The following is a 20,002-nucleotide window of genomic DNA, read 5'->3' on the forward strand; positions in this document are numbered from 1 at the left end:
TATAGGAGAAGACTCAGAGCTGTTATCTTGGCAAAGGGAGGTTGCACAAAGCACTCTACTCAGCAAACTGGAAGCAGTATATCACAGTGCCATCCGTTTTGTCACCAAAGCCCCTTATACCACCCACCACTGCGACCTGTATGCTCTAGTCGGCTGGCCCTTGCTACATATTCGTCGCCAGACCCACTGGCTCCAGGTCATCTACAAGTCTATGCTAGGTAAAGCTCCGCCTTATCTCAGCTCACTGGTCACGATAACACCCACCCGTAGTTTAGTTTATTAATTTGACCATTTAAAAAAAACAAGCACACATAAAACTTAAAAGCCATACATGCACATGAATAAAATCATCGAGGATAACACACAATAAAGTCTGGGACTTATTTCCATTGTGGTCCTCTTCACGCGCTCCAGCAGGTATATCTCACTGGTCATCCCCAAAGCCAACACTTCCTTTGGCCGCCTTTCCTTCCAGTTCTCTGCTGCCAATGACTGGAACGAATTGCAAAATTCACTGAAGCTGGAGACTTATATTTCCCTCACTAACTTTAAACATCAGCTATCTGAGCAGCTAACCGATCGCTGCAGCTGTACATAGCCCACCTGTAAATAGCCCACCCAATCTACCTACCTCATCCCCATATTGTTTTTATTTACTTTTCTGCTCTTTTGCACACCAGTATTTCTACTTGCACAACATAATCTGCTCATCTATCACTCCAGTGTTAATTTGCTAAACTGTAATTACTTCGCTACTATGGCCTATTTATTGCCTTACCTCCTCACGCCATTTGCACACACTATTTTTTTTCTATTGTCTTATTGACTGTATGTTTGTTTATCCCATGTGTAACTCTGTGTTGTTGTTTGTGTCGCACCGCTTTGCTTTATCTTGGCCAGGTCGCAGTTGTAAATGAGAACTTGTTCTCAACTAGCCTACCTGGTTAAATAAAGGTGATATAAAAATAAAACAAATACAGGGCTGCCAATAATTGTGTCACACATATATTTGAGAAGAAAAAAAAATAAAATTATGATAATAATCAATTTTTTCTTTAAATTATTTTACTTTAATTAATTAACGGTTAGAATTTTGTGAATATTTTGAATGAAAGACCAAAAATATAAACAATAAAGAAAATTTTTCCCAGTCTGTTTTGCTCATATTTACCAAGGGTACCAATATTAGTGGAGGGAACTGTATAAGAAAGATCAGAAAGATTTTTACATGTATTTAACCCCTTATTTTTGACACTAAACAATTTCCATATATACTTCCATTCATTTTTTCAACTGATACTGGGGGACCGTCAGACAAGTCTTGTGAAGCCTGTGGGCGCCCTAGAGAAAATGAGAGTCTCACCTTTACACAGAGGAGTCATATTAGTTTGTATCCAAAACTGTTCGGACACTACAGACAGAAGTTAGCAGACTGCATCAAATGCAAAAAAACACATCTCTTGCTTAAACTACCATACCATCGCTTTATTAATTTCTCTGTGTGTGGTATGGTAGTATTCTATTAAAATACCATACCATCACTTTATCAACACGCAAACACCAGTCAACAAGTTAAAGGAAATGTGAAATATGTAAATATGTATACGTTCATTTTCCCACCAATAAAACGATGTGAAAAAAAAGAAAGAAGTCAAGTTCCTTTCACTGTTTAATCAGCACCATATTCAATTTCTAAACAGTTGTAGAAACAGCTGTAGAAAACTTTGAATACGAGGTACTTATACATGTTTTACTGTGCTCCCTTCAAGGTGTGTTGTCAAATTGATTTCTGTGTTATCTAAATCAATCAAGAAATCTCAAACAGAGCTTCATATTTCAACCAAGACATAAGACATATCATAGCCAAGACATAAGGTTTGCTCTAAAAGGAATTCTGAAATGCATTAGGAGTTTCTTGGGTTTGTTTCAGTCTTAACCTCATTCTTACTTCAGTAAATGGGGAATAAAATCAACATTGGAAGACCACTGCGTTGGTTGGTCTCTGCCAACTTCAATATCTGCCCAATCACGACCCCATTACACATGCACACACACGAACACAAACACACGCGAGCGCACACACACGTGTTTCCAAGATTGTAGGGAGCCCATTTCACTTTCATGTCTTCTGAAGCGCAAAAATCCTGGTTTTGGCCGTAACTCACTCCAACTCGCTCATTCACTGATTTCTGTAGCCAGGCAAGCTGTTAGCTCTGGAACGGGCTGATTTCGACCCCTGGCTACCTCTACAATGGCCTAAAATGTTTCTCCCATTCTCTGGTTAATGGAGGGCTAGTCGGTTCCTTTAACTAGGATCCCAGGCCTTCAGTGAGATGCTAGGGCATTCTGCCTGAATCCCTTAGAGAAGTTGTCCAAAGCTGTGACAGCCGTGAGTGAAGCCGCCACTACAGTGAGCACACCATCCACAAAGATCACTGGCTTCATTGATAAGTGCATTGACGACTACTGAACGTGCAAACCCCAACCAGAAGCCATGGATTACAGGCAACATACGCACTGAGCTAAAGGCTAGAGCTGACGCTTTCAAGGAGTGGGACACTAATCAGGACATTATAAGAAATCCCACTACGACCAACGAGCCATCAAAAAGGCAAAGGGTAAACACAGGCCCTGTATATAGCCATGTTATTGTTATTTGTTACTGTTATTTGTTATTCACTGTGTATTCATTCCTTGTGTCACTATTTACATTATTTATTTTATATATCTCTTTGCATTGTTGGAAAAGGACCCATAAATAAGCACTTCACTGTGGGTCTACACCTGTTGTTTACGGAAGCATGTAACAACTAAAACATGATTTGTTTTTTGTTCTGTTTAGACAAATCAGACTATATAGCGCATTAAAAGGGGAAAAGGGTGTTATTTGTGACACAACAAATACGGGTAGTGGGTAATAGGTAGGTAATAGGTAATAGGTTCAGACACAAACAAACCCTACACCCCACCATTGTTTTGGTAAACAGCTGAGGGATGAGGTTGGAGAAATGTAACCACTCTCAAATTCATAGACAGCGCTATGGATGCAAGGTCTGAGGTCAAAATGATATATAATATTGATGTTATACTAATTATATCAATAATATTACACTGAACAAAAATATACATGCAACATGAAACAATTTCAAATATTTTACTGTGTTACAGTTCATATAAGGAAATCAGTCAGTTTAAATGAATAAATTAGGCCCTAATCTAGGGATGTTACATGACTGGGAATACAGATGTGCATCTGTTGGTCACAGATACCTTAAAAAAAAGGTAGGGGCGTGGATCAGAAAACCAGTCAGTATCTGGTGTGACCACTATTTGCCTCATGCAGTGTGACACATCTCCTTTGCATAGAATTGATCAGGCTGTTGAATACCTATGTAAGAATGCTGTTTATTAACTATAGCTCAGCATTCAACACCATAATACCCTCCAAGCTAATCATTAAGTTTAAGGCCTTGGGTCTGAACCCCGCCCTGTGCAACTGGGTCCTGGATGTCCCCAGGTGGTGAAGGTAGGAAATATCACCTCCACTCCGCTGATTCTCAACACTGGGGCCCCACAAGGATGCGTGCTCAGCCCCCTCTTGTACTCCCTGTTCACACATGACTGCGTGGCCAAGCACGCCTCCAACTCAATCATCAAGTTTGAAGACGACGCAACAGTAGTAGGCTTGATTACCAACGATGACGAGACAGCCTACAGGGAGGAGGTGAGGGCTCTGGGAGCGTGGTGCCTGGAAAACAACCTCTCACTCAACGTCAACAAAACAAAGGAGATGATCGTGGACTTCAGGAAACAGCATAGGGTGCACCCCCCATCTACATTGATAGGACCGCAGTGGAGAAGGTGGAAAGCTTCAAGTTCCTTGGCATACACATCACTGACAAACTGAAATGGACCACTCACACAGACAGTGTGGTGTAGAATGCACAACATAGCCTCTTCAACCTCAGGAGGCTGAAGAAATTTGGCTTGTCACCTAAAACCCGCACAAACGTTTACAGATCTACAATTGAAAGCATCCTGTCGGGCTGTATCACTGCCTGATACAGCAACTGCACCGCGCGCAACCGCAAGGCTCTCGAGAGGGTAGTGCGGGCTGCCCAACGCATTACCGGGGACAAACTACCCGTGCTCCAGGACAACTACAGCACCCGATGTCACAGGAAGGCCAAAAATATAATCAAGGACATCAACCACCCGAGCCACTGCCTGTTCAGCCCACATTCACCCAGAAGGCGAGGTCAGTACAGGTGCATCAAAGCTGGGATGGAGAGACTGAAAAACAGCTTCTATCTCAAGGCCATCAGACTGTTAAACAGCCATCACTAGCCCATTAGAGGCTGCTGCCTATAGGCATAGACTAGAAGTCACTGGTCACTTTAAGGAATGGAACACTAGTCACTTTAATAATGTTTACATATCTGGCATTACTCATCTCATATGTATATACTGTATTCTATACTATTCTACGGTATCTTAGTCACTTAATAATGTTTACATATCTTGCTTTACTCATCTCATATATATATACTGTATTCTATACTATTCTACTGTTTCTTAGTCCGTTCCGCTCCCGCTGTATATAGTCTTAATTCATTCCTACTTCGATTTGTGTGTATTGGGTATATGTTGTGTAAGATATTACTTAGATATTGCTGCACTGTCAGAGCTAGAAGCATAAGCATTTCACTACACTCGCATTAACATCTGCTAATCACGTGTATGTGACGAATAAAATTTGATTTGATTGAAGCCTTTGCCTATCTAAAGCAGGTTTAATATATAGTGATTGCCAATAAGTTCAACATCCTGTCAGTTGCGGTCAGTGCCGTTTAAGGTGACGGAGGATGATAATTTGTAGTATTTTATTTATTTCCATTACATCATATTGGATGTCTGTCATTCACATTCCATTCACCCGGTTCAATGTAACAGCGATAGGTTTAGGCTACTACATGATACTCAAATGTTCCCTATACCCATCATGAGGTTGCTACAACCTAGCCTATGAATTAAAGTTTACAAGGTAGGTGCACACAGGTCAAGAGACAAATGAGGTGACAGACTGACATTCAAAACCGCCTTGCACACTCTTGCCTTCATACAGCTGATATAGCCCTCAAACTCAACTCTGGACCTCAAAGAAAGTTGCACTGCAGTCTCCGGCACACATGTCTACGGTGTCTACGGTGTCGACATAGTTTACAATCCGGGCTACTAACCTCTCTCTCTCTTTCCCCACTGTCATCCTCTCTCTATCGGTTCAATAAAGTCCAAAAATACTTACAAAATATACAGATATTTTAAGTTCAAGATCCTAAAACACACTACACTGCAGTTTTATAGATACATTTCTAAAGTGGACTTGATACTCTGAAAACTCTTATTGGCATTCCCAATGTTATCATGGCTATCATTGGCCCTGTCCGGGGGTATCATCGGATGGGGCCACAGTGTCTTCTGATCCCTCCTGTCTCAGCCTCCAGTATTTATGCTGCAGTAGTTTATGTGTCGGGGGGCTAGGGTCAGTCTGTTACATCTGGAGTATTCTCTTGTCTTATCCAGTGTCCTGTGTGAATGTAAATATGCTCTCTCTAATTCTCTCTTTCTTTCTTTCTTTCTTTCTCTCGGAGGACCTGAGCCCTAGGACTACCTGGCATGATGACTCCTTGCTGTCCCCAGTCCACCTGGCCATGCTGCTGCTCCAGTTTCAACTGTTCTGCCTGCGGCTACGGAACCCTGACCTGTTCACCGGACGTGCTTGTTGCACCCTCGACAATTACTATGATTATTATTATTTGACCATGCTGGTCATTTACGAACATTTTAACATCTTGACCATGTTCTGTTATAATATCCACCTGGCACAGCCAGAAGAGGACTGGCCACCCCTCATAGCCTGGTTCCTCTCTAGGTTTCTTCCTAGGTTTTTGGCCTTTCTCAGGAGTTTTTCCTAGGGAGTTTTTCCCAGCCACCGTGCTTCTTTCACATGCATTGCTTGCTGTTTGGGGTTTTAGGCTGGGTTTCTGTACAGCACTTTGAGATTTCAGCTGATGTACGAAGGGCTATATAAATAAATTTGATTTGATTTGATTTTGATTTGATCATACAGGCAAAACAACAACGACAACAGCAGCTGCTGGTTTTGCCCAAGTAACAAGAGGGCCAACTGTTTCTAGAGACTGAGGGAAGGAAAGTTTCCCTAATCCGTGCTATGGCTCTGAGGTACTTCCCATTAAAATCACTGTCATCTCGACCAAACAATGGCTGCTTTGTGTGTGTGTGTGTGTGTGCATGCATGCATGCGTGACTGCATATGTCTGTATGTCTCCGTGTGTGATTAAGTGTGTGTATGTATGTGTATGTATGTGTATGTGTGCGTGTGCGTGTGTGTGTTTGCGTGCACATCGTCCTAGTCGTTGGTGCTGTTCTTCTCCCCATTTCCCTATACTCCATTACCCCTGGCTGCCTATGAATGAGAGGTGTGTTTGGTGTGTACACCTTGTTTTTGTTGTGACTTGTTCCTTGGTCCTGGCCTATATTTTCCTGGCTCTGCGACCGGCTGTTTTAGTACGGGAGACTCACAAAGTGTATGATATACTGTTTGTGACTCACCATCTGGATTCGGTCTTATGTAGCAAAATGTGAAATGGTGTTTTGTACATTGGATAAAAGTAGAGACTGAGAGCTACAAAATGGTATATCATACACTGCATTTGAGGAACAATAGGAAAGTATTTCTGCTTTGAAAGTTGATCAACTTGTAAACTCACTTTTGAGAAAATCACCTTTGAATGTTTTGGTATTGAAGAGCACTCCTTTGTCTACACCCATTCAACATCGTCCACAGCCTCTTAAGCTTAAGCCCCACCCATCTCGTTTCGCTCTCGGAGTGCACACTTGACGCTCTGGCCGATGATTTGTTTACCTCTGGATAACATGAAAACAGCCTAACCAGCTCTGTTGGCAACAATTTCATTATGCTTTTTTGCAAATGTTTACTGACACTGGCCATATTCAACGGGTGTTTTACACACATCACATAGCGTTAGCTAACGAGCAAGCCAGCTAACGTTAGCTAGCTAGCATGATGGACGTGTCTCCCTCCCTGTCAGGAATGCCATACCACGGTTGCCCTTACTTTGAAGGTAATCCAGAGACAAGTGTTTTCTCCATCTCTTTAGCTATCATACTCTAATTCCACTGATTTCAAAACTTGATCCTCCAGAAAGTGGACAGCAACACTTATGCAACTCCACCACACAATACATTTAAAAAAAAGACGCGGTCGACAGGATTACCAACACAGACCGATGAGCTCAAATACACTGAAGCCTTCAATATGGCAGACCAATCCGAACTACTACCTCGGCATGTAAAGCCCACTCATTATCTCAGCCAATCATGGCTTGAGGAAAGGTTGCTACTTTTTCTGTGGATTAACCAACAAGGCTCGTAATTTAACAATTGTATTCGTATTTACCGATGGCATACAAGTTTGTTATTAAGGCACATGAAAGTTCACATGTTCGAGAAGGCATTTCTGCCAAAAAACGCATTTTGATAAAAAAAATATGTTTTATGTTCAAACGGCTCTCCTGTGAAGTCGTGACTTGCGATATACGCCTAGTTTCCTGAATCGGGTCACATTTTGTAGCTCTGAGTCTCTACTTTTATCCAATGTAAAAATAACCATTTCAAATTTTACTACATTAGACCCGAATCCAGGTGGTAAGTCACCTTTAAAAATAAGTTACGCAGGTAGTTCTAGTTGTATTCCACCGCATAAACGCTCGCTCAGTCCTCGCAAAATTATTACCTCAGAATTGCTCTCCATGGATGCTGTTTTTGACGGTGACAACCTGCTGACTACGTGCTGCTTCAGAGGACCAAAAAGACTGGAAAGAGAACACGCTTTCTTTACCATATATTTGTCTTTTTACAAGAAAATATTGTTAAATAGGAAGAAATCATTTAAGTTGTTTTTAGATTTACATTGCTAGCTACTGTACTTATTTACCTCAGCCTGCCTAGTCAGCTAGCCAGCTACAGTAACTTCTATTAGATAACTGAACGGCTTTAGCTATGTACAACTATTTTTCAACAACCATTTTCCATCTAGCTAGTTGGTCATCTTCATGTTGCTAGCTGTACATATAGTTCAGAGGAGGCTGCTGATGGGAGGATTGCTCATAATAATGTCTGGAATAGAATAAATGGAATTGTGTCAAGCATGTGGTTTCCATTTGGTTGATACCATTCAATTGACTCCATTCCAGCCAGTATTATGAGCCGTCCACCCCTCAGTAGCTTCCACTGATATAGTTACAGTTGAAGTCGGAAGTTTACATACACTCAGGTTGGAGTCATTAAAACTCATTTTTCAACCAGTCCACAAATTTCTTGTTAAAACCTGTTGGGGATAGGGGGCAGTATTGAGAATTTTGAAAAAAATATGTGCCCATTTTTAACCTGTTTGGGCTAGGGGGCAGTATTGAGAATTTTGGAAAAAATATGTGCCCATTTTTAACTGCCTCCTACACCAACTCAGAAGCTAGAATATGCATATTATTGTTCAGGTTTGGATAGAAAACACCCTAAAGTTTCTAAAACTGTTTGAATGGTGTCTGTGAGTATAACAGAACTCCTATGGCAGGCAAAAACCTGACAAGGTTTCATGCAGGAAGTGGCCTGTCTGACAAGGAGTCGTGCGTCTTGCATCTGTTTATTGAAAAGTAAGGATCTTAGCTGTAACGTGACAATTCCTAGGGCTCCAATAGGCTCTCAGAACCCGGGAAAAACCTGAAGGATGACGAGGCGGCCTCTGGCTGAAACAGATTATCGCCTTTGGTAAGTGGCCGATCAGAGGACCATTGAATGAGGCGCGTGCACGATTCGCCCCCGTGGAGAAATTTCATTCGGCTGTTTAGGCTCATTGCAGATTCCCGGTCGGAATATTATCGCTTTTCTACGAGATAAATGGCATAAAAATTGGTTTTAAACAGCGGTTGACATGCTTCGAAGTACGGTAATGGAATATTTAGACATTTTTTGTCACGCCATGCGCCATGCTCGTGATGTAGCATTCTGATAGTGTCTAGAACTCACGAACAAAACGTCGCTGTTTGGATATAACGATGGATTATTTGGGACCAAACCTACATTTGTTATTGAAGTAGAAGTCCTGGCAGTGTATTCTGACGAAGAACAAGAAAGGTAAGAACATTTTTCTTATAGGAAATGTGATTTTGGTGAAGGCTGAACTGGGTGGGTGTCTAAATAGCTAGCCCGTGATGCCGGGCTATGTACTTAGAATATTGCAAAATGTGCTTCATCCGAAAAGCTATTTTAAAATCGGACATATCGAGTGCATAGAGGAGTTCTGTATCTATAATTCTTAAAATAATTGTTATGCTTTTTGTGAACGTTTATCGTGAGTAATTTAGCAAACTGTTAGTAAATTCCCCGGAAGTTTGCGGGGGGTATGCTTTTTCTGAACGTCACATGCTAATGTAAAAAGCTGTTTTTTGATATAAATATGAACTTGATTGAACAGACATGCATGTATTGTATAACATAATGTCCTAGGTGTGTCATCTGATGAAGATCATAAAAGGTTAGTGCTGCATTTAGCTGTGGTTTGGGTTTATGTGACATGATATGCTAGCTTGAAAAATGGGTGTCTGATTATTTCTGGCTGGGCACTCTCCTGACATAATCTAATGTTTTGCTTTCGTTGTAAAGCCTTTTTGAAATCGGACAGTGTGGTTAGATTAAAGAGATTCTTGTCTTTAAATAGCTGTAAAATAGTCATATGTTTGAGAAATTGAAGTAATAGTATTTCAAACGATTCAAAAATCGCGCCACTGGATTGAAGTGGCTGTTACGTAGGTGGGACGAATTCGTCCCACATGCGCCAGAGAGGTTAACTGCCTCCTACACCAACTCAGAAGCTAGAATATGCATATTATTGTTCAGGTTTGGATAGAAAACACTCTGAATTTTCTAAAACTGTTTGAATGGTGTCTGTAAGTATAACAGAACTCATATGGCAGTCAAAACCCTGAGACAAATTCTGACAGGAAGTGGATACCTGATGTGTTGAATTACCTTTAAGCCTATGCCATTGAAACACACAGGGGCTTATTAATCGTTGAGCACTTCCTATGGCTTCCACTAGATGTCACCAGTCTTTACAAAGTGGTTTGAGTCTTCTACTGTGAGAACTGAACGAACAAGAGCCTTGGAACGGTGGTGGCCGACAAGACTCTGGCGCGCGAGTTCATGTTGGGTACTCTCGTTCCAATACGTTTTAAAAGAGAATGCAATCGTCCGCTTTGAATATTATTCATGTTCTGGTTGAAAAAGGCACTAATGATTTATGCTATACAACGTTTGACATGTTTGAACGAACGTAAATATTTTTTCTCCCCTCTTTCATGAAGAGAAGTCCGGCGGGCTTAGATCATGTGCTAACAACACGGAGCTTTTTGGACATAAATTATGAGCTTTTTCGAACAAAACTACATTCGTTATGGACCTGGGATTCCTGGAAGTGACATCTGATGAAGAGAATCAAAGGTAATGGATTATTTACATAGTATTTTCGATTTTAGATCTCTCCAACATGGCGGTTAGTCTGTATCGCAAAGCGTATTTTTCTGGGTGCAGTGCTCAGATTATTGCAAAGTGTGATTTCCCAGTAAGGTTATTTTTAAATCTGGCAATCCGGTTGCGTTCAAGAGATGTAAATCTATAATTCTTTGAATGACAATATAATATTTTACCAATGTTTTCGAATAGTAATTATTTAATTTGTTGTGCTGATTTGACTGGCGGTATTGGAGGGAAAAGATTTCCTCAACATCAACGCCATAGTAAAAATGCTGTTTTTGGATATAAATATGAACTTGATAGAACTAAAAATGCATGTATTGTCTAACAATGTCCTAGGAGTGTCATCTGATGGAGATTGTCAAAGGTTAGTGCATAATTTTTGCTGGTTTTCTGCTTTTGGTGACGCGTGTCTTTGCATTGACAAAACATTACACACAGCTATTTTCAATGTACTCGCCTAACATAATCTAACTTTATGCTTTCGCCGTAAAGCCTTTTTGAAATCGGACAACGTGGTTAGATTAAGGAGATGTTTATCTTTCAAAGGGTGTAAGATAGTTGTATGTTTGAGAAATTTGAATTATGACATTTAATTGTTTTCAAATTTGGCGCTCTTGATATTTCACCTGTTGTTGATAGGGTGTATAATTCACTGTATCACAATTCCAGTGGGTCAGAAGTTTACATACACTAAGTTGACTGTGCCTTTAAACAGCTTGGAAAATTCTAGAAAATGATGTCATGGCTTTAGAAGCTTCTGATAGGCTAATTGACATAATTTGAGTCAATGGGAGGTTTTTCAAAGCCTACCTTCAAACTCAGTGCCCCTTTGATTGACGTCATGGGAAAATCAAAATAAATCAGCCAAGACCTCAATTTTTTTTGTAGATCTCCATAAGTCTGGTTCATCCTTGGGAGCAATTTCCAAACGCCTGAAGGTACCACGTTCATCTGTACAAATAATAGTACGCAAGTATAAACACCATGGGACGACGCAGCCGTCATACCGTTCAAGAAGGAGACGTGTTCTGTCTCCTGGAGATTAACGTACTTTGGTGCAGAAGGTGCAAATCAATCCCAGAACAACAGCAAAGGACCTTGTGAAGATGCTGGAGGAAACAGGTACAAAAGTATATATATCCACAGTAAAACGAGTCTTATATCAACATAACCTGAAAGGCCCTCACCAAGGAAGAAGCCACTGCTCCAAAACCGCCATAAAAAAGCCAGACTACGGTTTGCAACTGCACATGGGGACAAAGATCGTACCTTTTGGAGAAATGTCCTCTGGTCTGACAAAAATAGAACTGTTTGGCCATAATGACCATCGTTATGTTTGGAGGAAAAAGCGGGAGGCTTGCAAGCCAAAGAACACCATCCCAACCGTGAAGCACGGGGGTGGTAGCATCATGTTGTGGGGGTACTTTGCTGCAGGAGGGGCTGGTGCACTTCACAAAACAATGGCATCACGAGGAAGGAAAATTATGTGGATATATTGAAGCAATATCTCAAGACATCAGTCAGGAAGTTAAAGCTTGGTCGCAAATCGGTCTTCCAAATGGACAATGATCCCAAGCATACTTCCAAAGTTGTGGCAAAATGGCGTAAGGACAACAAAAGGTATTGGAGTGGCCATCACAAATCCCTGACCTCAATCCTGTAGACAATTTGTGGGCAGAACTGAAAAAGCGTGTGCGAGCAAGGAAGCCTACAAACCTGACTCAGTTACACCAGCTCTGTCAGGAGGAATGGGCCAGAATTCACCCAACTTATTGTGGGAAGCTTGTGGAAGGCTACCCGAAATGTTTGACCCAAGTTAAACAATTAAAAAGAAATGCTACCAAATACTAATTGAGTGCATGTAAACTTCTGACCCACTGGGAATGTGATGAAAGAAATAAAAGCTGAAATAAATCCTTCTCTCCACTATTATTTTGACATTTCACATTCTTAAAATAAAGTGATGATCCTAACTGACCTAAGACAGGGAATTTTTACTCTGATTAAATGTCAGGAATTGTGAAAAACTGAGTTTAAATGTATTTGGCTAAGGTGTATGTAAACTTCTGACTTCAACTGTATATGTCTGTCATATTGAGGTATCTAGCTATAAGTTAAACCTGATAAATCAAATGGATAAGAGTAATCAACTATGGTAATTCCAAATGCCCTTAACTAGGTGTCTTCGCTAGACAGACACAGAGAGGGGGGAGGAAGAAAGTGAAAAATAAATAATGAAAGTCAGAGAGGGAGGTGGAAAGAGAGTGGAAGACAGACAGAGAGAGATGGAGAGAGAGAAACAGAGAAATTAAGACAGCAGTGCAAATGTACTCAGACTTGACTATTTCAACAACTCTTATCTTCCAACTTGTTAGGCAATCATACATTGGAAGGATGGCCAGCCACACAGGAGGGTGATTTTTACTAAGGAGGAGAAGGAGGCCATGCTGACTGAGATACATGCTGGCCATTTCGCAGTGAAATGCATGATTTCCAAACTTAACCTATGCTTCTTCTGATGTGGAATTGTCAAGGAGGTGGACAGCTGGGCAAGTGAAATAACCTTTTGTTTATCAATCACATTCTATTATATTTGAAATTATTATGATGTCAATGAATGTCATATCAGAGAGCACACAATGTTTCAATGTGTTACTTTTTGCTTAAAGGTCAGTACGCTTTCTAGCCTGCCAGAAGTTTGAGAGGGCGAAGACTGTGGCGCCGGAGTTCAAGTCTATCAAATTTGTTTCACCATAGCACATGATCGGTAAGTGTTGAAAAGTACATATCTCCCATTTATAACACTGCACTACTCCAAATGTTCTCACAGTAAAGTGTAACCTGTGTGTTTGCTTGTTATGCCTCTGTCTCCTACCCTATTCCCTTTAACTCTGCTCCTGTTCTCCAGGATCTAGGAGTTCTGCCCAACATCCAGACATGGATCACCTGAGGTCCTCCATTACCAACCATCCTCCAACTTTTCATTACATCATCTACAGCTACTGTTATTGTCATGTTGTCATTATCTGCTCAGAAAGTTGTTTTGCTCTATCATACTGGGCACATAATATGTGAGATACACAGATTAACAATAAACACTAGCACTGCAAACACTCAGAACAAAGAGAGCAGCAGTCCCTGGACTTTGTTGAGAACAAGTGACAGGCAGAACCTCCCACCCACACAGCCAACACCTCCTCTATATTCCACACACAATAATTTAGTATTTTAGTCTGATTGTCATGTGAGTGTACAATTTGTTTGAGGGGTGAAAATAAATGAATGACACAACTGTACCAAAACCAATCAAAGTTTACATATTAAAATCTTAAATATTGCCAGGTTGGTTTTCACAGCTGTTTCACAAGGTGTTCATTATTGTAAGTTGTAAGGTATCCTTTGATGGTATTTATTTGTTCCACATTATTCATTGTTGTATCCTAGGACCTACAATATATACATATATATTCAACCACAAGGGTGTACTAATTAGCTATGTGAGATAGAACAAAATGTATCATAATAGAGGTCTACTGAAATTATATTATTTCAGTTTAGATAAGGGAAGGGCAGGTTAAAATAAAAACATGACAGCCAGACAAGCCAGTGTATGAATAAAACAGATTTGCATATGAATGGAGTGGAAATTTGTTGTAAGCAACTAATGTGTCAAACAGATTACACATTTTCTTTGCCATTTCCGAAACGTATCAGCGTTTAAGACGTGGATTTCATGTTGTAATGTTAACAAGGTACCCAAACGTAGTTAGAAGTAATGTTTTCATTTTATTAGCTAAACAAAACTTAAACAGCAAAATTGTAGTGGAAATCAGCCTTGTTTGCATAGCGATGATGAAAAGAATGTCATTTAGGCTGTAATGTTCTCCAAAATTCTAATCATTAGGTCAACACACCGTTGATATAGCAACGGACGCTAATAGTTCATGGAATCCCATTGTGATGCAGAGGAGGACATTTTTTGGCCGGGGGAAATTATTTGGGATGGCAGGCCCCCATTGATTTTGTTAGTCATTCTCACTCAGATATCATATTAACATGGCATTAGTCATTACAAAATGTGTCAAATTGCAGGAAATTTGCTTTAAAACTGCAAAAATGTCTCTCCACCCCATAGCAGAACTTGTAGAATTGTAATAAATTAGCTGTACAACTGCAATTTTTTGCTTAGGGCCCCCAAAAGGCTAGAGCCGGCCCTGCAAACACATGGTCAAAAACACGTGCTTTGCCAAAAAGATTCTCCCCAAAAGGACTTTGGGAAGTTCATGTCCCTGTCCCAAATGGCGCCAGAGACCAGGTTCTGTTCAAAAGTAGTGTACTACATAGGGAATAGTGTGCCATTTGGAAAGCACACCCTATGTATTTATTTAATTTGCTGTTGAGGAAGGGGCCCAAGCTCACTTTTTTCTATCAAGAATGTCATTTCCTCACGGAGACCTAACCACAGAGTAAACCAGCGCTGTTATGGAACGAGAAAGGAAGGACATTATGGCAAGAGAAAGGGGTGAAAGGGAGGTCTAACCAAAATGTTCCCCCTTTCATACTGAATGTTGACAATCTGAAGCTGCACGAGGGAACAGTCTGTTCAAGAGATGAGGTTGGATATAGTGTGTGTGTGTGTGTGTGTGTGTGTGTGTGTGTGTGTCTATTCAACTAAGGGCAATGGGATAAATATTGTCGATTCTAAATGATGTTCTGTGTCTGTGTGTCAGAACTCACCTTCTTCTTGCTGCAGTAGATCTGCCATTTCTTCTCGGCAGGTAGAGCAAACATTGCCTCCCTGTTCTTGTCTGTCAGGTCCAATTCATCCTGTGACAACAGAAAAAAGGCAATGAATCAATTAGTCAGTCAGTCACAATAAATTCATCAATTAGTCAATCAAGGAATTAAGTAATCAGTTATAGGATTATCTAATTTATTGTTTTGAGGCTTCATAATGATATGTCAAGGATGACATAATATATAACTCATTAACACTAGAACTGCTAAAGCAGTCATTTGGACTGCTCATGAATTGTATTGTTTTATTACTCTAATCACCCTGATAATTGCCTCAAAACTGAACCTAAACTATAATTTCACACATATAGTAGAACCTCTTCACTATAGGGGGCAGTATTTTCACGGCCGGATGAAAAACGGACCCAAATTAACCTGTTAGGGCTAGGGGGCAGTATTTACACGGCCGGATAAAAAACGTACCCGATTTAAGATGGTTATTACTACTGCCCAGAAACTAGAATATGCATATAATTATTGGCTTTGGATAGAAAACACCCTAAAGTTTCTAAAACTGTTTGAATGGTGTCTGTGAGTATAACAGAACTCATATGGCAGGCAAAAACCTGAGAAGATTCTGTATAGGAAGTACCCTCTCTGACCATTCCTTGGGCTTCTTGGCTCTGTTTATTGAAAACTTAGGATCTTTGCTGTAACGTGACACTTCCTACGGCTCCCATAGGCTCTCAGAACCCGGGAAAAAGCTGAATGATGTAATTCCAGCCCCTGGCTGAAAAACATTAGCGCCTTTGTTAAGTGGTCTATCAGAGGACCATCAGACTGAGGCGCGTGCACGAGGGGCGACCTCATGTTTTTACTTTCTCTCTCTTTGAACTAAAACACAGATTCCCGGTCGGAATATTATTGCTTTTTTACGAGAAAAATTGCATAAAAATTGATTTTAAACAGCGGTTGACATGCTTCGAAGTACGGTAATGGAATATTTAGAATTTTTTTGTCACGAAACACGTCGGGCGCGTAACCCTTATTTACCCTTTCGGATAGTGTCTTGAACGCACAAACAAAACGCCGCTATTTGGATATAACTATGGATTATTTGGGACCAAACCAACATTTGTTATTGAAGTAGAAGTCCTGGGAGTGCATTCTGACGAAGAACAGCAAAGGTAATAAAAATTTTCTTATAGTAAATCTGACTTTGGTGAGGGCTAAACTTGGTGGGTGTGTAAATAGCTAGCCCTGTGATGCCGGGCTATCTACTTAGAATTTTGCTAAATGTGCTTTCACCGAAAAGCTATTTTAAAATCGGACATAGCGAGTGCATAGAGGAGTTCTGTATCTATAATTCTTAAAATAATTGTTATGTTTTTTGTGAACGTTTATTGTGATTAATTTAGTAAATTCACCGGAAGATTGCGGGGGGTATGCTAGTTCTGAACGTCACATGCTAATGTAAAAAGCTGGTTTTTGATATAAATATGAACTTGATTGAACAAAACATGCATGTATTGTATAACATAATGTCCTAAGATTGTCATCTGATGAAGATCATCAAAGGTTAGTGCTGCATTTAGCTGTGGTTTGGGTTTATGTGACATTATATGCTAGCTTGAAAAATGGGTGTCTGATTATTTCTGGCTGGGTACTCTGCTAACATAATCTAATGTTTTGCTTTTGTTGTAAAGCCTTTTTGAAATCGGACAGTGTGGTTAGATTAACGAGAGTCTTGTCTTTAAAATGCTGTAAAATAGTCATATGTTTGAGAAATTGAAGTAATAGCATTTCTAAGGTATTTGAATAACGCGCCATGGGATTCCACTGGCTGTTGAGTAGGTGGGACGCAAGCGTCCCACCTAGCCCATAGAGGTTAAACTGCCTCCTACTCAGACTCAGAAGGTAGGATATGCATATCATTAGTAGATTTGGATAGAAAACACTCTGACATTTCTAAAACTGTTTGAATGATGTCTGTGAGTATAACAGAACTCATATGGCAGGCAAAAACCTGAGAAAAATCTAACCAGGAAGTTTGACCTCACATGGTTGTAGTCATTTCAAATGATGTTCTGTCTAAACTACAGTGTCTGTGATGTCATATTGCACTTCCTAAGGCTTCCACTAGATGTCAACAGTCATTAGAACCTTGTTTGAGGCTTCTACAATGCAATTTGATTGAATAATACCCGGAACAGTAAGTGGTCGGGCTGGGGTCTTGACTTACCTCGTGCGCGCACGCTCACGCAGAGCTAGCCATTTTAATTTTTCATCTGTAATGAATCTGCTATTGTCCGGTTGGAATATTATAGAAATTCTACGTTAAAAACACCCTAAAGATTGATTGTTTACAAACGCTGAGAGAACTTTATAACTTTTCGTCGACGGTGGATAGATACATTTTGTAATGGTGATCTGGACCCGCCATCAAAACGGATTTATTTCGACATAAACTATGGACTTTATCGAACAAATGAAATTTTTTTGTGGAAGTGGGACACCTTCCGAGTGCATTCAGCCGAAGATCAGCAAAGGTAAGATAATATTTTTAACATATTTCAGCGTTTTGTGGATGCCGTGGCTGGACGACTAACTGAATAGCTTGGGGCTCAGTAGTCAGAATATTGAACAATGTGCTTTCTCCGTAAAGTTATTTTGAAATCTGACAACGCGGTTGCATAAAGGAATAGTTCATCTATACTTCTTTAATTAATTGTTATATATTTTGTCAACGTTTATGATGAGTATTTCTGTAAATTATGGTGCACATTCACAGGAAATTTTGAGGTGAATACATTTTCTGAACGTCACGCACCAATGTAAAATGTTTTTTTTGGATATAAATATGAACTTGATGGAACAAAAAATGCATGTATTGTCTAACATAATGTCCTAGGAGTGTCATCTGATGAAGATCGTCAAAGGTTAGTGCATAATTTTAGCTGGTTTTGTGCTTTTGGATGGCTACCCTTGCTTGGAAAATGGCTGTCCACCCTTGCTTTGAAAATGGCTGTCCTTGCTAGGAAAATGGCTGTGTTGTTGTTTTTTTGCTGTGGTGGTATCCTAACATAATCTAATGTTTTGTTTCGCTGTAAAGCCTTTTTGAAATCGGACAACGTGGTTGGATTCAGGAGAGGTTTATCTTTCAAATGGTGTAAAATAGTTGTATGTTTGAGAAAATTGAATTGTGGTATTTAAGTTGTTTTTGTATTTCGCGCCATGTGATCCCATTGGCTGTTGGCTAGGGGTTCCGCTGGCGGAACAGGGTTCCGCTAGCGGAACGCCTAGATGTAAGAGGATAATAACAGATTAAATAAATAAAGTAAAGTGTTGAAAGTGGAGAAAGGGGGAAGAATGAGTGAGTTTGTATTTGTATTTTGTATTTATTATGGATCCCCATTAGCTGCTGCCAAAGCAGCAGCTACTCTTCCTGGGGCCCAGCAAAATGAAGGCACTTTGTACAATTTTAAAACATTACAATACATTCACAACACACTGCGTGCCCTCAGGCCCCTACTCCACCACTACCACATATCTACATTACTAAATCCATGTGTATGTATACTGTGTATGTTATTGTATGTGTATGTTATTGTATGTGTATGTTATTGTGTGTGTGTGTGTGTGTGTGTGTGTGTGTGTGTGTGTGTGTGTGTGAGCATGTGTCTGTGCCAATGTTTGTTGCTTCACAGTCCCCGCTGTTCCATAAGGTGTTTATCTGTTTTCTAAATCTAATTTTACTGCTTGTGTCAGTTACTTGATGTGGAATAGAGTTCCATGTAGTCATGGCTCTATGTAGTACTGTGCACCTCCCATAGTCTGTTCTGGACTTGGGGACTGTGAAGAGACCTCTTGTGGCATGTCTTGTGGGTATGCATGGGTGTCCGAGCTGTGTGCCAGTAGTTTAGACAGACAGCTTGGTGCATTCAACATGTTTGGTGCATTCACCTCTCATAAATAGAAGTAGTGATGAAGTCAATCTCTCCTCCACTTTCAGCCAGGAGAGATTGACATGCATATTATTAATATTAGCTCTCTGTGTACATCCAAGGGCCAGCCGTGCTGCCCTGTTCTGAGCCAATTGCAATTTTCCTGTTTTTTTGTGGCACCTGACCACACGACTGAACAGTAGTCAAGGTGCGACAAAACTAGGGCCTGTAGGACCTGAATTGTTGATAGTGAAGTTAAGAAGGCAGAGCATCACTTTATTATAGACAGACTTCTCCCCATCTTAGCTACAACTGCATCAATATGTTTTGACCATGACAGTTTACAATCTAGTGTTACTCCAAGCAGTTTAGTCATCTCAACTTGCTCAATTTCCACATTATTTATTACAAGATTTAGTTGAGGTTTAGGGTTTAGTGAGGGTTTTGTTCCAAATACAATGCTTTTAGTTTTAGAAAAATTTAGGGCTAACTTATTCCTTGCCACCCACTCTGAAACTAACTGCAGCTCTGTTGAGTGTTGCAGTCATTTCAGTCGCTGTAGTAGCTGACGTGTGTCACGACTTCCGCCGAAGTCGGTCCCTCTCCTTGTTCGGGCGGCGTTCGGCGGTCGACGTCACCGGCTTTCTAGCCACCGCCGATCCACTTTTCATTTTCCATTTGTTCTG

At 40.4% G+C, this 20,002-nt stretch overlaps 1 protein-coding gene across 4 annotated transcripts in view; it reads right to left on the reverse strand.

The window, feature by feature from the left end:
* The window catches only part of daam2 (dishevelled associated activator of morphogenesis 2), a 240,386-nt gene that overhangs the window by 85,506 nt on the left and 134,878 nt on the right, over positions 1-20,002 (reverse strand). For all 4 annotated transcript variants that reach the window (XM_029766848.1, XM_029766845.1, XM_029766846.1 and 1 more), the window contains one exon: positions 15,373-15,462. In XM_029766848.1, the coding sequence (XP_029622708.1) occupies positions 15,373-15,462 (90 nt within the window). The remainder of the gene's footprint in view (positions 1-15,372; positions 15,463-20,002) is intronic.

Source organism: Salmo trutta, chromosome 12, assembly GCF_901001165.1.
Source record: "Salmo trutta chromosome 12, fSalTru1.1, whole genome shotgun sequence".
NCBI classification, from domain to species: Eukaryota; Metazoa; Chordata; class Actinopteri; order Salmoniformes; family Salmonidae; genus Salmo; species Salmo trutta.